Genomic DNA, 17,791 nt, shown 5'->3' with positions numbered 1-17,791 from the left:
TTGCAGCGGGGACTCGTGGGGTAACTCCGGCTCCATCTCCCCCGATGATTCCGTGAGGGTTCCGAACCCGTTCCCTCCTCCTCTCCCCGTTATTTGTGCTTTCTTCTTGCCTGCCGTGATATTTTTACCTTCAGTTCGTTCAGATTATATGATCAAAGGAGCCACAAAGGGGAGAGAACAGAGAGGGAAAAAGCTTAAAAGAAGAAAGGGAAAGGCAGTGGGCTCTGGGGGCACTGCCAGCTCAGCGGGAGCTGCCGTGGGCTCTGAGGGTTTTCCTGGGAGCGGGTCCGTGGTGTGAGCATCCCACCTTTGATGGGCAGAAATGTTGCAGCTCCAGGGATGAGGGTGGGAGAGGTGACCTGCTTTTGGTTGGTGCGGGGCTGTGGAGGCAGCTGTGGTGTCTGAGCATCCCTTCATCTCCCCATCCTCCTCCTCCCCAGCACGGGCAGAGCCTGACCCGCTCCCAGGCCGTGCCAGGAGCCGCATCCCCCTGCCCTGGTGATGGTGGTGGTCCTTGCAGAGGGGACAGGACCATGCAGAGGGCTGATCCCTGATCCCCGTGTGAGCGGGGCCGCACTCCCGGGGCTCTCCCCGCAGGCTGGGGCGGGGGTTTTGCTGCGGCATTCCCAACCTCCTGCCTTCGGAAGCACAGGCACCGGGTAATTCTGGTTCCTTAAAAGCCCCGGCTGTCAGAATCGCTTTGGAGATGGGCCTTCAAGCGCTGCGGCGGGCGGGGAGGTGCATAATTTATGGAGGTGAGTTGAAGCCAGGGTCCTCCTGGCTGGGATGGCAGCGGAGTGGGAGCGCCCTCGGGCCGGTGAGGTTCTGTCCGGCAGCCGTGGGCTTGGGTGCCGGCTCTGGGCTTGAGCTGAGAATAATTTAAGCTGTTTCCTTGGTCTCACTGTTGCTGTCCGTCCTGCCTGGGGAATGCATTTGCCTACTCGGCTCTGCGCTGCTTTTGGTGCCTGCATTAATCATGCGCTGCCCTCAGCATCCATCAACGCTGCTGGGAGAGGCAGGGATGGGCGTGAGGGGAACCTGCCTGGGGGGAAACTGAGGCAGGGGCTGTGTGCTGGGCCGGGGGCAGCTCAGGTACTGCCGATATCTGCTGCTGGAAGCTGTCGATAACAGAAGCAGCTGCTGGTTCAGGAATCAGTGGCCTGAAGGGAGATGGCAGGAGCGGAGTGCTTTGGGTTGTGACTCGGGTTTTGGCGGTGCCTGGCTCTAGCTGAGGATGCAGACCTCAGTTTGTGGGGCTCAAGACAAGTGGGCTTGTGGAAGGTGACTCAAAAACCCGTTGGGAGAAAGTAGGGGTGTTTTAGGATAGGCAGGGACCAGGGCTGGGAGTGTGTGTGGAGTTTGCCCCACTCTGAGCTCTGTCTTGGGACTTGTCCCACCCTTGCAGTTCCCTTCAGAAGGGACAGGTTGGGACAGGGTCTCAGGGCCCCCTCCGAGCTGGTCACTGACCTGTCCTGCACAGTGTCCCCGAGGTCCTGACCAGCCCCTCTACCCAGATGTAATTTGGGCTAAACCAAAACCCTTGGCGTGAATCAAAGACCCAGTGAACCCCAAATATATTTTTTTCAATAATCCCCAGTGCTAATTTCCCCCAGCTCCCTGATGAAAGCCGGAATAGCCGATGTCCTCTTCCTACTCATGCCTAATTTTCTCTCTCCCCTTTACCCCTGTCCCTCCAAGGTCTCCGGAGGAAGGACCCGAAGCTTTTCGTGGGCTCGCATCTCTGCTGCTGCCTCTCCTCCCTGGTGTAGCCATGCAGAGCCCGGCACCCTCCTGCATCCCGACCTCCCGCTGCTCCCCCGGGGCCGGCAGCACCGTCGGGAGCCGCTGACGGTGCCGGAGCGGGATCCCAGCGGAGCCATGCCGCCCTCCCGGCCCTGCCCGGCCCCCTGAGCGCCGCCTTCCCGGCCCGAGCTCTGCCCCAGCACGGCCTTGGCGATGAGCGGGGGTCACTTTTGCATGGAGCGTTTGTCCTTCTGCCTCCTCCTGAGTGCCTGGAGCTGGGGGTGGGCGCCCGGCGGTGCCGCCAAGCCCAAAGGCCAGGGCTACCCGCACATGAACTCCATCCGCATCGACGGGGACATCACGCTCGGGGGGCTCTTCCCCGTGCACGGCCGCGGCGCCGAGGGCAAAGCCTGCGGGGAGCTGAAGAAGGAGAAGGGCATCCATCGCCTGGAGGCCATGCTCTTCGCCCTGGACCGCATCAACAACGACCCCGACCTGCTGCCCAACATCACGCTGGGCGCCCGCATCCTGGACACGTGCTCGCGGGACACGCACGCGCTGGAGCAGTCGCTGACCTTCGTGCAGGCCCTCATCGAGAAGGACAGCACCGAGGTGCGCTGTGTCAGCGGGGGGCCGCCCATCATCACCAAGCCGGAGCGCGTGGTCGGCGTCATCGGCGCCTCGGGCAGCTCCGTGTCCATCATGGTGGCCAACATCCTGCGGCTCTTCAAGGTAGGGCTGGGCCAGGTGGAAACCCCTCGGCAAAACCCTGCAGGTGCTTTGGTGGCGTTTCTCCACAAGTGTCTCTTCCTCTGTAGCTGGGGGGAGGCAGAGCTGGGGTTGTTAAAATGCTTCTCCTGCCTCCCCCAGGTCCCTGGGGATCCCTTCCTCCATCCCCCTGCAGTGACGACACTCGGAGCAGGATTTTTGTCTCATCTCCCTCGGTTCCTGGTGCTGGAGGGGGCTGGGTGGGTGCAGGGCTGAGGGGTGGGTTTGGTGCTGGTTCTGGGGGATGCTCTGCCAGGGGTGTGGTTGTACCCCAAAATGTGAATCCCACCTGAGCCAGGGTGGCCAAGGGGCTGGAGGCTCCCATGGCCAGTGGCAGGGGACAGCTCTGCTCCAGCCTGGGGACATCAGCCAGGCTGGGGACACCTGTCCTGTGCCACCAGCCCCAGGGGTGCTCAGGCTGTGCTGGCATGAGTAGGGCTCTCCCTCCTGTTCTGTGCCAGCTTTAGGAATGCTGAGGAGTTGATAATTCCTCTCTTCCTTGCTGTACGTTTATTTATCCACAACCACGTCCCTGGGCTGCAGAGTGTGTGAACAAGGGTTCCTCTGCAGAAATGAGGGAGAAATGTAAATATTCTGTACTTCCAGTGGCAGTGGTGGCCCCATCCCATCTTGGCCTTCTCCCAGCACCCTGAAACTGCTGTGTTCTGCAGGATTGGTGCTGTTTCCCCCTCTCTCTTCCTCCTCCTCTTCCTCTGCCAGCCCAGCGTGCTGAGAGCTGGGTCCCCTCCTGGGAGGGCTGGGAGCTGTTAGTGAAGACAGAAAAACCAGATCGCTGATGGAGTTTGATTTTTCTGGGTCCCTTTTTTTTTAAAATGTGTTAATGTTCCAGGCGACGAGTGAGAGGGCTATTCAATAATTAAAATAATATAAATTAGAGGGAGTGGGAGGAACTTAAAAGCTATTTGCCAAGACAAAAAAGATTGAATACTTGCTCTGGAGAGGAGGAGGGATGCCGGCAGTGTGGAAGGAGGCAGGAGAGTGACAGTCAGGCTAGTCGGGGGCAAGTGAAGTCTTTCTAGGTTCTTTTTTTTGGTCTCCTCACCTTTCTCCTCCAGTTTTAATCCTTGGGCAGCTCTGCCCCAGCCAGGCACTGGTGCTGCTGCTGGTGCATCCTGAGCCCCAGGAGCTTTAATCCAGAGCTGATCCTGGCCCAGTGGGGCAGGGAAGAAGTGAAAATGGGGGGGATGAGCAGGTAGAGGATGGAGACTTCAAAACGTCTTGGGAGAGGAGAGTAAGGAAAATCTCAGCATTTCCTAGCCAGCAGTGAATTCCAGTGTGGGCTTGGTGCTCTCCTCAGTGTTCCCAGCACGAGAACACCATTCCCATGGGATTGGGGTCTCATCCCACCCATCTGGGCACAGCCATTCCTGCAGCAGGCAGGACTGGGGGTTTGGAGATTCTGGAGGCTCTTCCCCCGCCACGACCTGAGCGCTGCTGCTGCTCTTTGTTATTCAAACACCGCTTTTATGGCAGGGACATGCTTAAAATGAGAATAAGGCGACTTCCATTTCACGCTGCCGCTGACCTTTAAGCGTGGGTGACTCTGCTGCGAGGTTCAGCAAAGCGTTGGCTGCCTCGGGCACAGCAGCTGCCTCTGCCCATGCCCTGGGGCTCTGCTCCCGCTTGGCCCCGTGTTGCTGTGTCACTCCTGTCCCCCTCGGTGCTCCCCCAGCACGGGGACACTGGCGGAAAGTGCTGGGAGCTGGGACAGGGGACCCTCCCTGCGGGGTGTTCCAAGGGCCCTCTGGTTTCTGAAGTGCCCAGGTGGTTCTCAGGGAGGTTTGCAGCACATCTGGAAGGGCTCCAGAACATCTGGGAGGGCTCCAGCATATGCAGTGAGCAGCATGGGATGAATTAAAGTGCAGCAAGGCGAGGAGTCTGCACAAGTCCTGCAGAGCCCTGGCTGGGAGCAGGGCACAGCAGCCCCCCCAGTTTTCCCCCTTCTCTCCTGTGACCATGAGCACGCTGCAGGTGGCTGCTCCTGTCTCAGAATGATGCTCTCCCTGCTGTGGTCCTCTTGTACCATCCCACATTCCCTCCTGTGCTCCATCCCCTGCACAGCCCCCAGCCCTCCCCTCTAGGCTGGCCTTGCTCCTCCCTGCCAGGGCTTTTGTTGCTCCTGCACTACATAAATAAATAACGGGTCCTTCGTTAGCTGCCGCCTCCTAATTAAAGCTGTACATCAGTGGAACAACTTGCAGATGCGGCATCCTCTGTCCAAGCCGGTTTCATCACTCCTCGTCGCTCTGCCTGCAGAAAATCCTTTCCCCAAATCCGTGTGATAACATCTCTGTGGCGTCACTGCCAGAGCGCTCTGGCACGTTCCAGCTCCTTCCCACCCCTTGCTGCTGCCTCTCCAGCCCCAGCTCTGCCCACCACAGCCGTGATGGTGTCAACAAAACCAGGATCCCTCCTGCAGATGGGATCCCCTGAAAGCTGCTTTGGGGTCTGAGGTGTGCGTTTTGTCCCCACCCAGAAAGAGCTGTGCCAAAGTGGAGCGCTCAGCGCGGGGTGAGCAGCCAGAGGCTGGGTTTGACACGTGCCAGGCACTTTGAGGCGATTGTTTCCTGCGAGTGCAGCCGCTCTCTGCAGCGCAGGGCTGTTGTACAACATGAATAATTCACCTGAGGACGGCGCTGCCCGCGCTGCAGCCGGGCACTCCGCACCTGCAGGCCCACGAGGCTGCGCTGCCTGGGGCTGGCACCCAGGGGCAGAGCTGGGGCAGCCCCTGGGGGTGATCTGACCCTGGCAGTGCTGAGCTCCCCCTGGCAGTGCTGAGCTCACCCTGACAGTGCTAAGCTCACCCTGGTTCTGAGCTCACCCTGGCAGTGCTGAGCTCACCCTGGTAGTGCTGAGACTCCCTGGCAGTGCTGAGCTCACCCTGGTTCTGAGCTCACCCTGACAGTGCTGAGCTCACCCTGGTTCTCATCCTCCCCTGGCAGTGCTGAGCCCCCCTGGTTCTGAGCCTCTCCTGGCAGTGCTGAGTCCCCCTGCTTTGCTGAGCCCCCCTGGTTCTGATCCCCCCTTGACAGTGCTGAGCCCCGCCCCTGGTTTGAGACCCTCCTGGCAGTGCTGAGCCCCCCCATCAGTGCTGAGCCCTCCCTATCAGTGCTGAGTCCCCTTTGGCAGTTCTGAGCCCCCCTGTCAGTGCTGAGTCCCCCTGGTTCTGAGCCCCCCCTGATTTGAGGTGCCCCCCTGGCAGTGCTGAGCCCCCCTGGTTCTGAACCCCCCCTGGTTTGAGGTTCCCCCCTGGCAGTGCTGAGCCCCCCTTGGTTCTGAGCCCCCCTATCAGTGCTGAGCCCCCCCTGTTAGTGCAGAGCTCCCTGGCTTGTGTTGGGGTGCCCTAAGGCTGTGGGGGCAGTGGGCTGGAGCAATTCAGGACACGCTGCCCCCGCCCTCAGCAGGTAAATAACCTTCACCCCTTCACTGAGCAGGAAGGTGGCACTGGCTGGGGGATGCTCTGATTAATCACCCACTGCTGCTGCTTCATTTCCTTGCTCTTCACTTATTGAAACAAATTGAAGCTCCCTGGCTGTCCTGGGCAGCCCCCAGCCCCTGGTCCCTGCTCCTTGAGGAGGGATGGGATGGGATGGGATGGAATGGGTGGTGAAAGTCTGGCAGGGATCAGTGACAGCATCCTCCCGCACCTGCTGTTCTTCCTGGAGTTTTATTCCTGCTGTTTCCCTCTCCAGGGAGATGCTGAGGGCTGCATCCTGGGCCTGACCCCGTGCCCAGGGAAGGGGCAGCAGGATGGGGCTGCAGCTCCTTCCATCCCAACGCCGAGTTCCGAGCAGCCCCGCTCAGCCCCTCGCTGCTCCAGCCCCTGCGGTGCTTAACGCTCTCCCTAATTAAAAGCTGCCATCCAAATGGCTCGATGATGGAAATTCTAATTAAATCAATTCCATCTTGTCGGCGAACCAGGGGTTTGCATAAGATATGCATGAAATTAATAATTATGGAGAGGGAATTAGCTGCTCCCGACCCTGTTTCTGGCATGGGGGGGTTGGTGCAGGAACCCCTGCTCGTTGGGGTGCTCCTGAGCAGTGTGCCCAGCTCTGGCTCTGCAGTGGTTTTGGGGTTTTTTGTTGGTTTTTGGTTGGTTTTGGTTCTTCCTTCCTGCCTGCTCAGGCTGATGTTGACATCAGTGGTTTAAGCCTGAGCTGGGATGTGCTGAAATCACCACCTCTGCTTAATTATTCCCAGTCTGGGGGGTTTCTGTCTCCTGCTGGTGGAGAAAACACCACAGCAGCTCCTGAGGCACGTTAATGATGGGTGATGATGGAAAGTACCAAATGCAGCTTTCCCAGAGGATTTAAGTCAGCCACACCAGTGCATTGACCCAGGAGGAGCAGGATGACACCCCCAGCCCCACCTCCCACCTCTCTCACACCCCAAGGGACGTTTCTCCAGGCTCAGGGTGCTTCTAGGTGATGGTTTTTGATTCAAAACAAGACAAGGAAGGTTTTACCCCCTGCCCTGGAATCACTCCCCACTCTTGGTGAGACAAGGAACTCTTGGGGTGCAGAACAGCTACTAATTTCCTCAACACAGTGTTTGTCCCAGGCTGGAGATGAGCCAGGCAAGAGACCACCAGTCCCCAGTTTGCAGCTGAGAGATGTTTCCAGCTCCCTCTTCCCACTGCATCCTTCTTTCTAAGAACCTTGAATTCCCTGCCTGCATTTTGCTTTTATGTACCTAAAAGGACTTTTGTCTTTTATCTGAGAAAATAGCTGGTGCCAGGAGTTGGGCTATCAAAAAGGCAGAGGGGGGAAAAGGCAGAAGAAATCTATGAAATGGTCATTTGGGAACTGGTATTTTATTTTCACTTTCATCCCAGGCAGAGGAGCGAGAGAAAAGAGCTCTTTTCTTTTGTTTATTAAAATACAGCTTCCAGTCCGTAGCCTGAGGATCAACAGGTATTTTCTGGGCTTTGTATTCCAGCTGAGGCTGGAGCAGGATGGGCAGGCCAGGGTTTAATCCCAGCCTGTTGGAGCTTGGGTGGGCATGGGGAATAGCTCCATCACCAGTGCCCTGTGGAAGAGGTTGAACCAAAACTTTAGGCGCGGGAAAAATAATTTTGGGATCATTTTGGGAGCACCTCTGCTTCCAGATTGCTTTTGACATGGGCACTGCTGCCTCCTGTGCCCTCTGGGCACTGCCTCCATCCCCAGCCTGGCCATCCTGCAGGTTGGGCAGGGCAGAGGAGGGATTGTGCTGCGAGCAGCCCCCCTGCTCCCCCCGGGATGAGCGATTGCCAGGCGAGCTCCTCACCTGCTGAGCAGAATTTTAATGGAGTCTCATGCACCAGGCTCCAGTCAGAGATCCCCAACGAGCAGATCAGAGCCCCTCGGAACGGAGCACAAAGCAGATTGTCACGGGGAGTAATCCTATTTGTGCCTTGATAAAGATTCCTTCCTCTCCCTCTCCCACTCCTGCTCCATCTCTCCCTTTTTTCATCTCCTGTTTCTCAGGCAGGTAGAAGGGTGGCTGCTCCTTTCCAAGGGCCTTTTAGCATTCAGGTGCAGTCGTGGGTTTATAACACCAGAATCGCATTTAATAGAGAGAGGCAGGAGTGGGAGAGGGGAAATCGCAGAGAAACAAAGGAGGAGCTGGGAGATGCAGGACTGGAGGGGGATGGAGTGGGGCCAGGAGGGTTGGGACACCCAGGAGGGTCTGTGGGGTGGCCCTGGTGCACATCTGATCCCTGGGATGCAGCTCCCAGCGAGGTGTCTGGGGCTTATTACAGCAGCTCGGATTCCCACAGCTGGTGGGGAGAACCTGGGCTTGATAATTTAATAAGCCTTTTCCATCTTTAAGATAAATGAGAATGTGTGGTGCATTTTGGAGATGGAAAGTGCTGTGTAAGTGTTAAACATTGCCTGATCCCGTGGTGCTAAATCATTCCAATGTGCTGGGAGAGGTGCAGGGCTCTGGTTGATTTAAGGGGCTTATTTAGGGCTGGGAGGGGCAGGATGGGTTGGATCTGTCCTTCCTGGGGGGGAAGCCAAAGGGAGACCTTGGCAGTGCTGGCTAGGACAGAATTATGTTTTTTTATTTGGTCTGTCCTGCACTGGGGTCCTGCTGGGTGTTCCCAAGCCCTGGAGCACCTGATGGAGCACCAGCCCCGTGCTCATCCTCAGTTCCCACCTCCCTTCCAGAGCAGGGCTTTGGGAGCGTGGCCGTGGCTGTGGGGTGGAGATCATCCCCTCCTTGCCCTGACTCTGTGCCTTTCCCTGCTCCATCCCAGATCCCCCAGATCAGCTACGCCTCCACGGCGCCGGACCTGAGCGACAACAGCCGCTACGACTTCTTCTCGCGCGTCGTCCCCTCGGACACCTACCAGGCCCAGGCCATGGTGGACATTGTCAAAGCCCTCAAGTGGAATTACGTCTCCACCTTGGCCTCTGAGGGCAGCTATGGTGAAAGTGGGGTGGAGGCCTTCATCCAGAAATCCAGGGAGGATGGTGAGTGGATCTCTCCTGGGATGGGAGCAGCTGAGACGGGAGGAGAAAAGGATGGGAGGGAGAGAAGTGTCTGGTTGGACTCCTTGGGCTGAGCTGGGATGAGGATGAGGTGATGGATGGTGTGGTTTGGGGGATGGCCCCAGAGCAGAGTGGGTTTTGGGGCTGCCCAAACAAAGATCCAAGTTTTCCAGCAAGGCTTGGGACCAGCAATCCTGGTCTCCAGTCTAAAACTCTGCAGGGCAGGCTGGTTTTGGGAAGCATCTCAAGATCCCATTCCCTGTTCCCCAGCTCTGGTCTCACCCCTCCCTCTGTGCCTGAGCCACGGTGCTGGGCTCCTTCCAGGAGACAAGAATTGTACAAATACTCCCAGGTTTTAATAGAAAATCAAGTTGGCACCACCACGAGCTGCACCCAATTTTAGTGGAATTATCCCCCAGGGCAGGTGCTTTAATTTGTCTATGGGCTTTGGACAGGCAGAAAGTCTGTGCTCAGCAAAACTCTTTGGGAGGATTTGTCTGGAGGCAGAAAGCGTTTTGCTGACGGGAGCTCTGGGATGCTTAGGGGGGATTAGCGGCCTTGGGAGCAGCACAGGAGCTTCTGGGGACCCGAAATCAACCCCAGGATGGGCGAGGAGCCCTGGGAATCACTGCTGTGAGCGCTGCTACCACAAACTCAGAGCTGCTCCAGGACCCCACGGAGGGGCTGGCACAGCACTGGGGTCTCTCCTGGCTCTGGCATCACCTCAGCCCCCCAGCACGGGCTGGGACAGGAGCTAAAGGCTGTTTTTGGAGGCAGTTAAACCCCTGCAGGGCACAGGCTGCTGCTTATTACAGGCTTAAGTGTGTCTGAATGGCACATTAGGTTCTGGCAAAGTCGGTGGGACACCGGCCTATCTGGAGCCAGTCAAACTGCGTTATGGCCTTATAAATGGATAAAGGGAATAAAAACTTCGAGGTGATGAGCTCCTAATCAAAGCCCTATAAATAGGAGCAGCCTTAATTCCGTCTCTCACGCGCGAGCCCTGGCACTGGAGCCGGCTGTGCTTTTAGTATGCACAGAAACCCATCTGGGGATCCAACTTGGGAGCTGCTCTTCAGGATTTTCACTTGAAAAGTGGAATATTTTTCACGGGGCTGTGGCTTCTCGAGGAGCAGCGCGTGGGGATGCTCAGAGCTGTGGCTGCAGCGGGTGTGGAGCTGCAAAGGGGCTGTGCTGGGGGGGTGTGACAGTGCCTGGCAGGTTTGGGGAGGGGCTGGGGGATGCTCTGCTGCGCCATCCAGGGCTGCAGCCCCCCGGGGGATCCGTTCAGGGCAGGCACCATTCAAACCCACGCTCCTGCTCTGCTAAGCAACAGTAAGGAGCGGTGGTGGTTGTGACTGGTGGTCCTGCTGTGGTATGAGCTCTTTTCCTCCGAGGTACCTGTGGTTAGCAGGAGCTCCTCTAACCAGATGTTAACGATCTGACAGCGTAATTGCAGAGTAAAGGAGCGCACGGGGAGCAAAGCGGCCCCGTGTTAATCCAGGGCTGCGGCAGTCCTGTAATTTGGGTATCCACATAACCTGGCGATTATGTGCATTAGTGATAATTTAGTTATCAAAAAGCAGATTTCCACCGTGCCTGCAGTGTGAGGGCAGCCCGTGCAGTGCCAGCAGTGATGCTGTGTCCCTGACACACTGCAGGATGGAGATTTGTGGGAATTGTCTGTGTGGGGCCCCTGGAGCATCTCCCTTGGGGATGTCAGCCACACTGCTTTGCCCATGGAAGTAGAGCCACAGTCGTCAATAATGGTGAGGCTGGACCAAAAACATGCTTTTAACTTTTTTTTTTCCCCTCCTTTATTTTATGTGTTTAAACCACCCCAGCCATGGCATCTGTGGTGGCAATGCCAGACTGGGGGAAGAGCCAGGCTCTGCCCACTTCACCTCTGTGTCTTCCCCTGTGCAAAGGGCACCAAACACCTTGACACAAGCACAGATCCATTGGGAAGGAGTGAAGGATCTGTGCCCTCTGTGGGATATTCCTGGCTCTCAGTTGCATTTCTCCAGCAGCCTGAAGGATCCTGCAGACTTGTCACCAATTCCAGGAGCCTGCAGCCCTGGAGAGGGACAGACAGGGCTGTGAGCTGAGCGAGGATCCAGCCTGTGCCAGGAGCTGCCCAGCTCTTGGTCAAGTGCTGGACAGTCCCCGTGGGGGTGTTTATGCTGGGAGGACAGGCAGGGACAGCTCCATCCCCATCCCCATCCCCCCAGGCTGGCTCTGCCCAAGGGTTCCTCACCCGCCCGGCTCAGGGTGAGCAGCTCCCGCTCTCCTCCCCACAGCGCTCCGCTTCATTTCTCATGCCAAGCCTGAGCCTTCAGAGTCGGGTTTTATTTCCATCAGGCAATAATGCTCATTGCTGTCGTTAGCAGCTCGCACTCAAGCTGTTTGCTTTCTGATGCATTATCAACTTGACCTTCAGTTTCAATTTTTAGCAGAGCCTCACGTTGAAGCTTCGCAGCGCAGTGGAAAACGGTTCTGCTTGAGGCACAAAGCGACCTCCGACAGCGATGCAGGGAGGAAACTCGCCCTGGAGATGGGTTATTCTTGCAGCTGGGGCTGGCCCTGGGCTACCACAACAGACTGACCTGGGTGGCTGTTACATCTTTATTCATTTATCTTTTTATCTCTGTCCATATTTGCAGTCGCTCTGGTGATGATGCTGTTGGCCCCTGGAGGTTGCTGGTGGCTGCACTGGTGGCTGGAGAGTCCTTATTTGCTGGAGTGCTGCTGTTTGGTTTTTAGCATTGCAGAGATGTTCAGTCTGCAAAGGATGTGTTTTCTTCAGCCATTTTAAAGTGTTTTAAGTGCATCCTGCTCCCAAAAATCCATCCTACTCCCCCAGGTCATCCTGCAGTGTGGCTGTCAGCTGGATTTCCACTGCACACCGAGGTGTCCCTGCTGTCCCCACCTCCAGCCCCTCTGTCCAGCATTTCCCCACACCCCTGACCTGTGGCATCATTTAGAGACCCACCTAGCACCCTCTGGCTCTGCATTGTTGAGGTCTCTGCTGTCTCCAAGCTCTTGGGGACGAGGCCTGGGATGGATGTTTGTGTCACAGAGCAGGTGTGTGCCACACCTTGGGTCTGTGCACAGGGGAATATTCCCAGCCCAGTGAAGAACTCCTGAGTTGTGTACCTGGATCAATTCTGCTGCCGTTTTCACCCCCTCTGTTGTTTCATCCTTCACTAAGTTTTCCATATTTTTAGTTAAGAGCCTGATGTATATTTGTGATGCGTTTGCTCATCCCCATGTGACATCCCTGGCTGTCTCTTTCTGGTTCCAGCCGGGCTCATTACTCGCGGTGGCTGCACCAGGAGGTCGCCCCCAAAAAGCCACTCCCAAATCTTGAGGCAGGAGGTTTGGCTGCAGCGTTTCGCTCTCAGCACGCGCAGGAGAGGGCGCAGATCTCTGTCCCTGATGGCTTCTCCTGTTATCAGTTGTTTCCTCGAGGTTTTGAAGTCACACAATGAGTCCCGGGCCAGGGGAGCATCCCACCGCCCCCAGTTAAAGCTCTGGGCTGGGGAATCGGAGTTTGGGCAGCTGGGAATGGGAATTGCATCGCTGCTGGGCTGTGCAGAGTCCTGGGATGCTCAGGAGTGCCTGGACTGGGGGGAACACCCACACTGCTGTGCCCAGCAGGGCTGAGCCGGGTCCCTGCTTTACCCCTTCCCGGTCCCTGTTTTACCCCTTCCCGGTCCCTGCTTTGCCGCAAGCCTGGCAGGCTCTGCAGGAGCCCTGGCAGAAGCCCCGAGCCACGAGCTAATTAAGCACCGGCAATCAAGAGGGGAAGCCTGAGTGGCTGCGCTCCCACCGAGCCTTAATGGTGCAGATTAAACCCTGCCCCGTGTTTGACAACAGGCGGCATCGGGAGAGTCCCCAGAGCCCTGGAGGTGCCGGGAGAGGCGAGATCCCAGCGGGATGGGAGGGATGGGACGAGCCTGAGGATGGTGCAGGCTGAGCTGGAACGGGAGCTTTGGAAGGGGGCTCAGGCTGGGTTTTCCAGGCTGGTTTTTGCCGTGGATGCCTTGTGTCCTGTGTCACCAGTGATGAAATGTTTGGGATCTCCTCTGAGCATCCTCCCACTGCCTGGCCCCAAACTGCCTCCAGCAGCTGCCTGTGGGGTGTCCCCCCATCCCCAATATTCCTGCTCCTCTTTGGTCCTTTCCCAAGCTGGGGGAGGAGGAGAGGTGTCCCCACCCCTCACCTGCTGCCTCTCCCAGGGACACACCTTGTCCCAAGTCAGGGAGCAGTGCTGTGCCATCCTGCTGGAACAGAGAGAGTGGTCGCCTCCTCCCCATCGCTGCCACCTCCTCACTTTGATTTCTGGCTTCAGAGGAGTGTTTTGACTAAGTGGATTTTTGTGAGGAGACAGTGGGAGCATCACTTGGCAAATCCCCTTGGCCTGCGGTGCTGGGGGTGTGAATAGTGCAGGTGCTGAGGGACACAGCTCCCCAAAGCACCCTGCCCCTGACACCCTGCTCTTCCTGCTGCTGGTGAATACATTTTCATTAATTACGAAGGTAAAACCATTGTCAGCAGTGCTGTGGGAAGCAGGGGCTGCCCAGCCCTGCAGGCTGTCACCTGGAGGAGCCGCGCTCCTCGTTAGTTTGATTTAACGAAGCAGCTGAGTAACATCATGGTCGTTTCTGAACTGCCATCGATTTACCCTCTTTTCTTGGTTATTTATGGGCCCATCTCCTCTGCCACGTGTGCAGGGAGCTGTTCCCCAGCTCGAGTGCCTGGTGGCACTCAGGTGTGTGCCCGTGCCAGCCCCAGCTGCCACTCGTGTGTGCGCGCTCCCGCCTGGCCCTGCCGGGGCTTTGGGAAGGCTCCCGGTGTCTGCAAACTGCTGCTTTTGTTGGATTGTCTCCATTGATTGCCATGGAAACTGTAATTAAGCTGCACGGTGGCCCCTGGCAGTGTGCTGTGACACCCTGGCCTGGCTGGGGGCTCGGTGGTGACCAGGGCAGTGTCCCCAGGCTGGGACATTCCTGTCCTGCTGGCGGTGCCGCCTGCTGCCCGCCTCGCCTGGCTGATCTGTCTGTTTATCCAACTCCCTCCTCTCCATCCATCTGGCTCCCCATATGGGAAACAAACAGCAAACTGGCCCAATTTTTTACCACAGGAAAATAAACCCCCCCAAACACCCCTGGCCAGTGAGTGCAGGGTGGAGATGCTGTGCCCCCATCCCTGCAGCCCTCCCTGCCTGCTCAGCACCCAGCACTTCACCCTGCCCTTGGGTTTTGGCTGCAAGGGGCCAAATTTTCCCATTTTCCTGCAGCCCCAGGTAGGGAGTGAAGTCTCCTGGAGCCTGTCCTGTCCTGCTCCTGTCCAGGGCCGTGCTCTGGGAGTCTCTCCCAGCCCCGGGTGGTAATTATGCTGACCTTTGCTTAAGCTGTGATCTGTTAGTGGCAGGAGGCATCAGCCGTGTCATTTACTATGCAAATTGGGACTATCAATTACATCCAGAAGGTCCCACAATGTTTAATTTTCTCTCCCATCTCTCTCTTTATTGGCATCTGCAGAAATGCAGGAGCAGGAGGGCTCTGGCATTTTGGAGCTGCAGGTTGGGAGCCCAGCAGTGAAGTGGGGGGGCTCTTCCAATTATCTTCCAATTGTCTCTTTTAATTTTAATTACCTGCTTTTGCAGTGGCTCCTTGGAAAGCTGGGCTGGAACTTGGCCAGTGCTATGGGGATGGGAATAAACCCCTCTGCAGGGCTTGTCTGCTCTTCCCATGGGATGGTTTTGCCAGGGTTTGACCATTCTGTGTGCAGAACCCTTTGCAGATCCTGGGCTGGGGAGGGGCTGGTGCTTGGAACTGGCTGGAAAATCCTCACTGAGCATCTGGGATGGGATGTGTGTCTGTCCTGGGGACATTTGGAGTGTGATGTGGTGGTGGCTGAAGGTGACAGGTACCGGAGGAGTGGGTGGGAGGGAGTGTGATGCTGGGGAAGGGAAGGGCTGAGCTGGAGGAAGATGAGGGATGAAGGCAGTGACCTGGGAGAGGAGGGGTAAGGGCTGGGCTACGTGTCCCAGGGGGCTGGCTGGTGGCCAGGAGGAGATGCTGACGTGCTCAGCCCCTCAGTGGCCGTGCTGGAGAGGCCCTGCTGGGCTGAGGAGCCCTGTGAGAGGGGCCATCCCCAGGGGCCAGGGACTCGTGGGGGGTCTCAGTGCCGGGGCTCTCTCTGCCGCAGGCGGGGTCTGTGTGGCCCAGTCCGTGAAGATCCCGAGGGAGCCCAAGCCGGGGGAGTTTGACAAGATCATCCGGCGGCTGCTGGAGACCTCCCACGCCCGCGCCGTCATCATCTTCGCCAACGAGGACGACATCAGGTGTGGAGGGGCTGGGAGCAGGGCCTGGGCAGATATGGACTGCGATGGACTGGGATGCACTGGAGTGCACTGGGTGCACTGGGATGGACTGGGATGCTTTGGGGTGCACTGGGATGGACTGGGTTGCACTGGGATGGACTGGGGTGCACTGGGATGGACTGGGGTGCACTGGGATGGACTGGGGTGCACTGGGGTGCACTGGGATGGACTGGGTGTCCTGGGATGGACTGGGTGTCCTGGGATGGACTGGGATGGACTGGGTTGCACTGGGATTCACTGGGTTGCACTGGGATGGACTGGGATGCTTTGGGGTGCACTGGCTGCACTGAGTTGCACTGGGATGGACTGGGATGCTTTGGGATGGACTGGGATGCACTGGGATGCACTGGAGTGCACTGGGATGCACTGGGTTGTGTCTGCAGTGGGGAGAGGATGCAACATGGCAGGGAATGTCTGCAGTGGGGTGCCCACTCACAGTGGCCACCTGGCAAGTGGCTGCCATCCAGCCACAGCCACACACAGCCCAGCAGAGCAAAATCCCACTTCCCATTGCTTTTGGAAGCCCTGGATATCATGAGCTGCTGCTTCACACCATGCAGGGGCTGCTCCGAGCTGACCAGGGCAGGACTGGCTGTGCTTTGAAGAGCTGCCCCAGCCCCAGTGTGGCAGAGGAACAATCTTGGGGACCTTTCAGGGACCTTTTGGGGACCTCCCCAGCACTCTGTGCCCAGCAGGGCCGGGGCTGTGGCTGCACTTGAGGGTGATGAGCTGCTCTGCAGGCGAAGCGGCGGCTGCAGCTCTGTTGTTTATGGAGCAGAATGATTCACATGGAGCTACCCCTGATTTCCTAAGTGTCTAATTTATTAATCAGCAAACATTATGTAAATGTGGGTAAACTGCAAGTTTAAATCAGTTTACATCAGATGTGCAAACTCTCCCAGTTTCTTTTTTCCTTCGTTAATAGAAATGTCTGCGGAGCTGACATCGGGTGGGGGTGAGAGGGAAGAGGGATTTACCTTGCAGGATAAATGGCAGGTCGTGTAATCAGGGCTCTGGAAACATTTACCCATCCAAATGGGATTTGCAGCCCTGGGCAGTGGGGTTCTGCAGCCTCCTTTAGCCCAGGAGTGGAGCTCTCCATGACCCTGGATTGTGGAGCCTGGGAGATGGGAAGAGCCTGGGAAGGTTGTAGCTGGAATTCTTGCCTGGCTCAGTTCAGGTGTAAATCTCTGATCCCACAGGAATGTCCTGGGTTTGCCTTGGGGACATCCTGCCCTGCACAGGGGCCAGGGGCAGCTGGAGGTGCTGCTGGCACAGGGTGGGACAGGGGCTGTGGCTGTCCTAGGGTGGGATGTGCCCAAAGCCCAGGGATGAGCATCCCAGTGCCCTGGGATGAGCAGGAGCAGCCTGCACAGCTCCCACTGCACACCTGCCTCTTCCCATCTCGTCTGCACTCTCTGCTGGATTTCTGTGGGGTTTTTTCCTTTATTTCACATTTCAAACACCATCTGGACTTGAAATGATCAGCTCTGACTCGGGGGGTGAGTCACAACCTGCCTTGTCTCTGCACGGGGAGGTGGAGCTGCCCTGAGCCCCACTCCCACATGGCTGGGGACCCACAGGAGCCCCGAGGGGACAGAGCCTGGAGGGTCACATCCAGGAATGCTCCATTCCCATCCTCCCACCGAGCTCCTGACCTGGCTGGCACTGGAGGAGTGTGCAGGCGTGTCTGAGTGTCTGGCACCAGGAGGGATGCTCAGCAGGACCGATGGCATCTCTGCTCCCAGCTGCTGCTCAGCTGCCCAGTTGAGCCCAGTTTAGCCCAGCAGAGCCCAGTTTAGCCCAGCAAAGCCCAGTTTAGCTGGCAGCACTGGCTGCTCCTCTCCCAGGGCTGGCCATGCTGGGAGCACGTGCTCTCCACGCTGCTGCTTTCCCTGCCTGCTGCGGCATAACCTGATTTTTTATTTTTTTCTTTCTTAATGTTGTGTAATTAAGGGGAAATTCAATTACCAGTCAGCAAATATGCAAATGAAGCAGGAGAAGCAGCCTGTGTGCCCAGGCTGGGAGGACGGAGGGTGTGGGAGCTGAGTGGCACCGTTGGGTTTTGTTGTGTCCATGTCCACTGGGTTGTGCCTGGAGCAGGCAATGCCACCAGCACTGTGCCACCATCCCCACCTCCCTGGGGCCACACAAGGAGTTTGTGGCCCAGCCTCTGCTGCTTCTTTCCACAGAAGGGTGCTGGAGGCAGCCAAGAGGGCGAACCAGACGGGGCACTTCATCTGGATGGGCTCGGACAGCTGGGGCTCCAAAATTGCCCCGGTCCTGCACCTGGAGGAGGTGGCCGAGGGCTCTGTCACCATCCTGCCCAAGAGGGTCTCAGTCAGAGGTATGGGCTGTGCTCCATGGGCCCCTGAGCTTGCCCTCC

The 17,791-nt window shown here is 57.5% G+C and overlaps 1 protein-coding gene across 2 annotated transcripts in view; it reads left to right on the top strand.

The window, feature by feature from the left end:
• Positions 1-17,791, top strand: part of GRM4 (glutamate metabotropic receptor 4) — a 37,933-nt gene that overhangs the window by 4,535 nt on the left and 15,607 nt on the right. For both annotated transcript variants that reach the window (XM_033080032.1, XM_033080033.2), the window contains exons 2-5: positions 1,699-2,475; positions 8,780-8,996; positions 15,231-15,366; positions 17,598-17,752. In XM_033080032.1, the coding sequence (XP_032935923.1) occupies positions 1,957-2,475; positions 8,780-8,996; positions 15,231-15,366; positions 17,598-17,752 (1,027 nt within the window). In that variant the 5' untranslated portion in view covers positions 1,699-1,956. The remainder of the gene's footprint in view (positions 1-1,698; positions 2,476-8,779; positions 8,997-15,230; positions 15,367-17,597; positions 17,753-17,791) is intronic.

Source organism: Catharus ustulatus, chromosome 25 (assembly GCF_009819885.2).
Source record: "Catharus ustulatus isolate bCatUst1 chromosome 25, bCatUst1.pri.v2, whole genome shotgun sequence".
Taxonomy (NCBI): Eukaryota; Metazoa; Chordata; class Aves; order Passeriformes; family Turdidae; genus Catharus; species Catharus ustulatus.
This window is presented reverse-complemented; position numbering and strand designations above follow the sequence as displayed.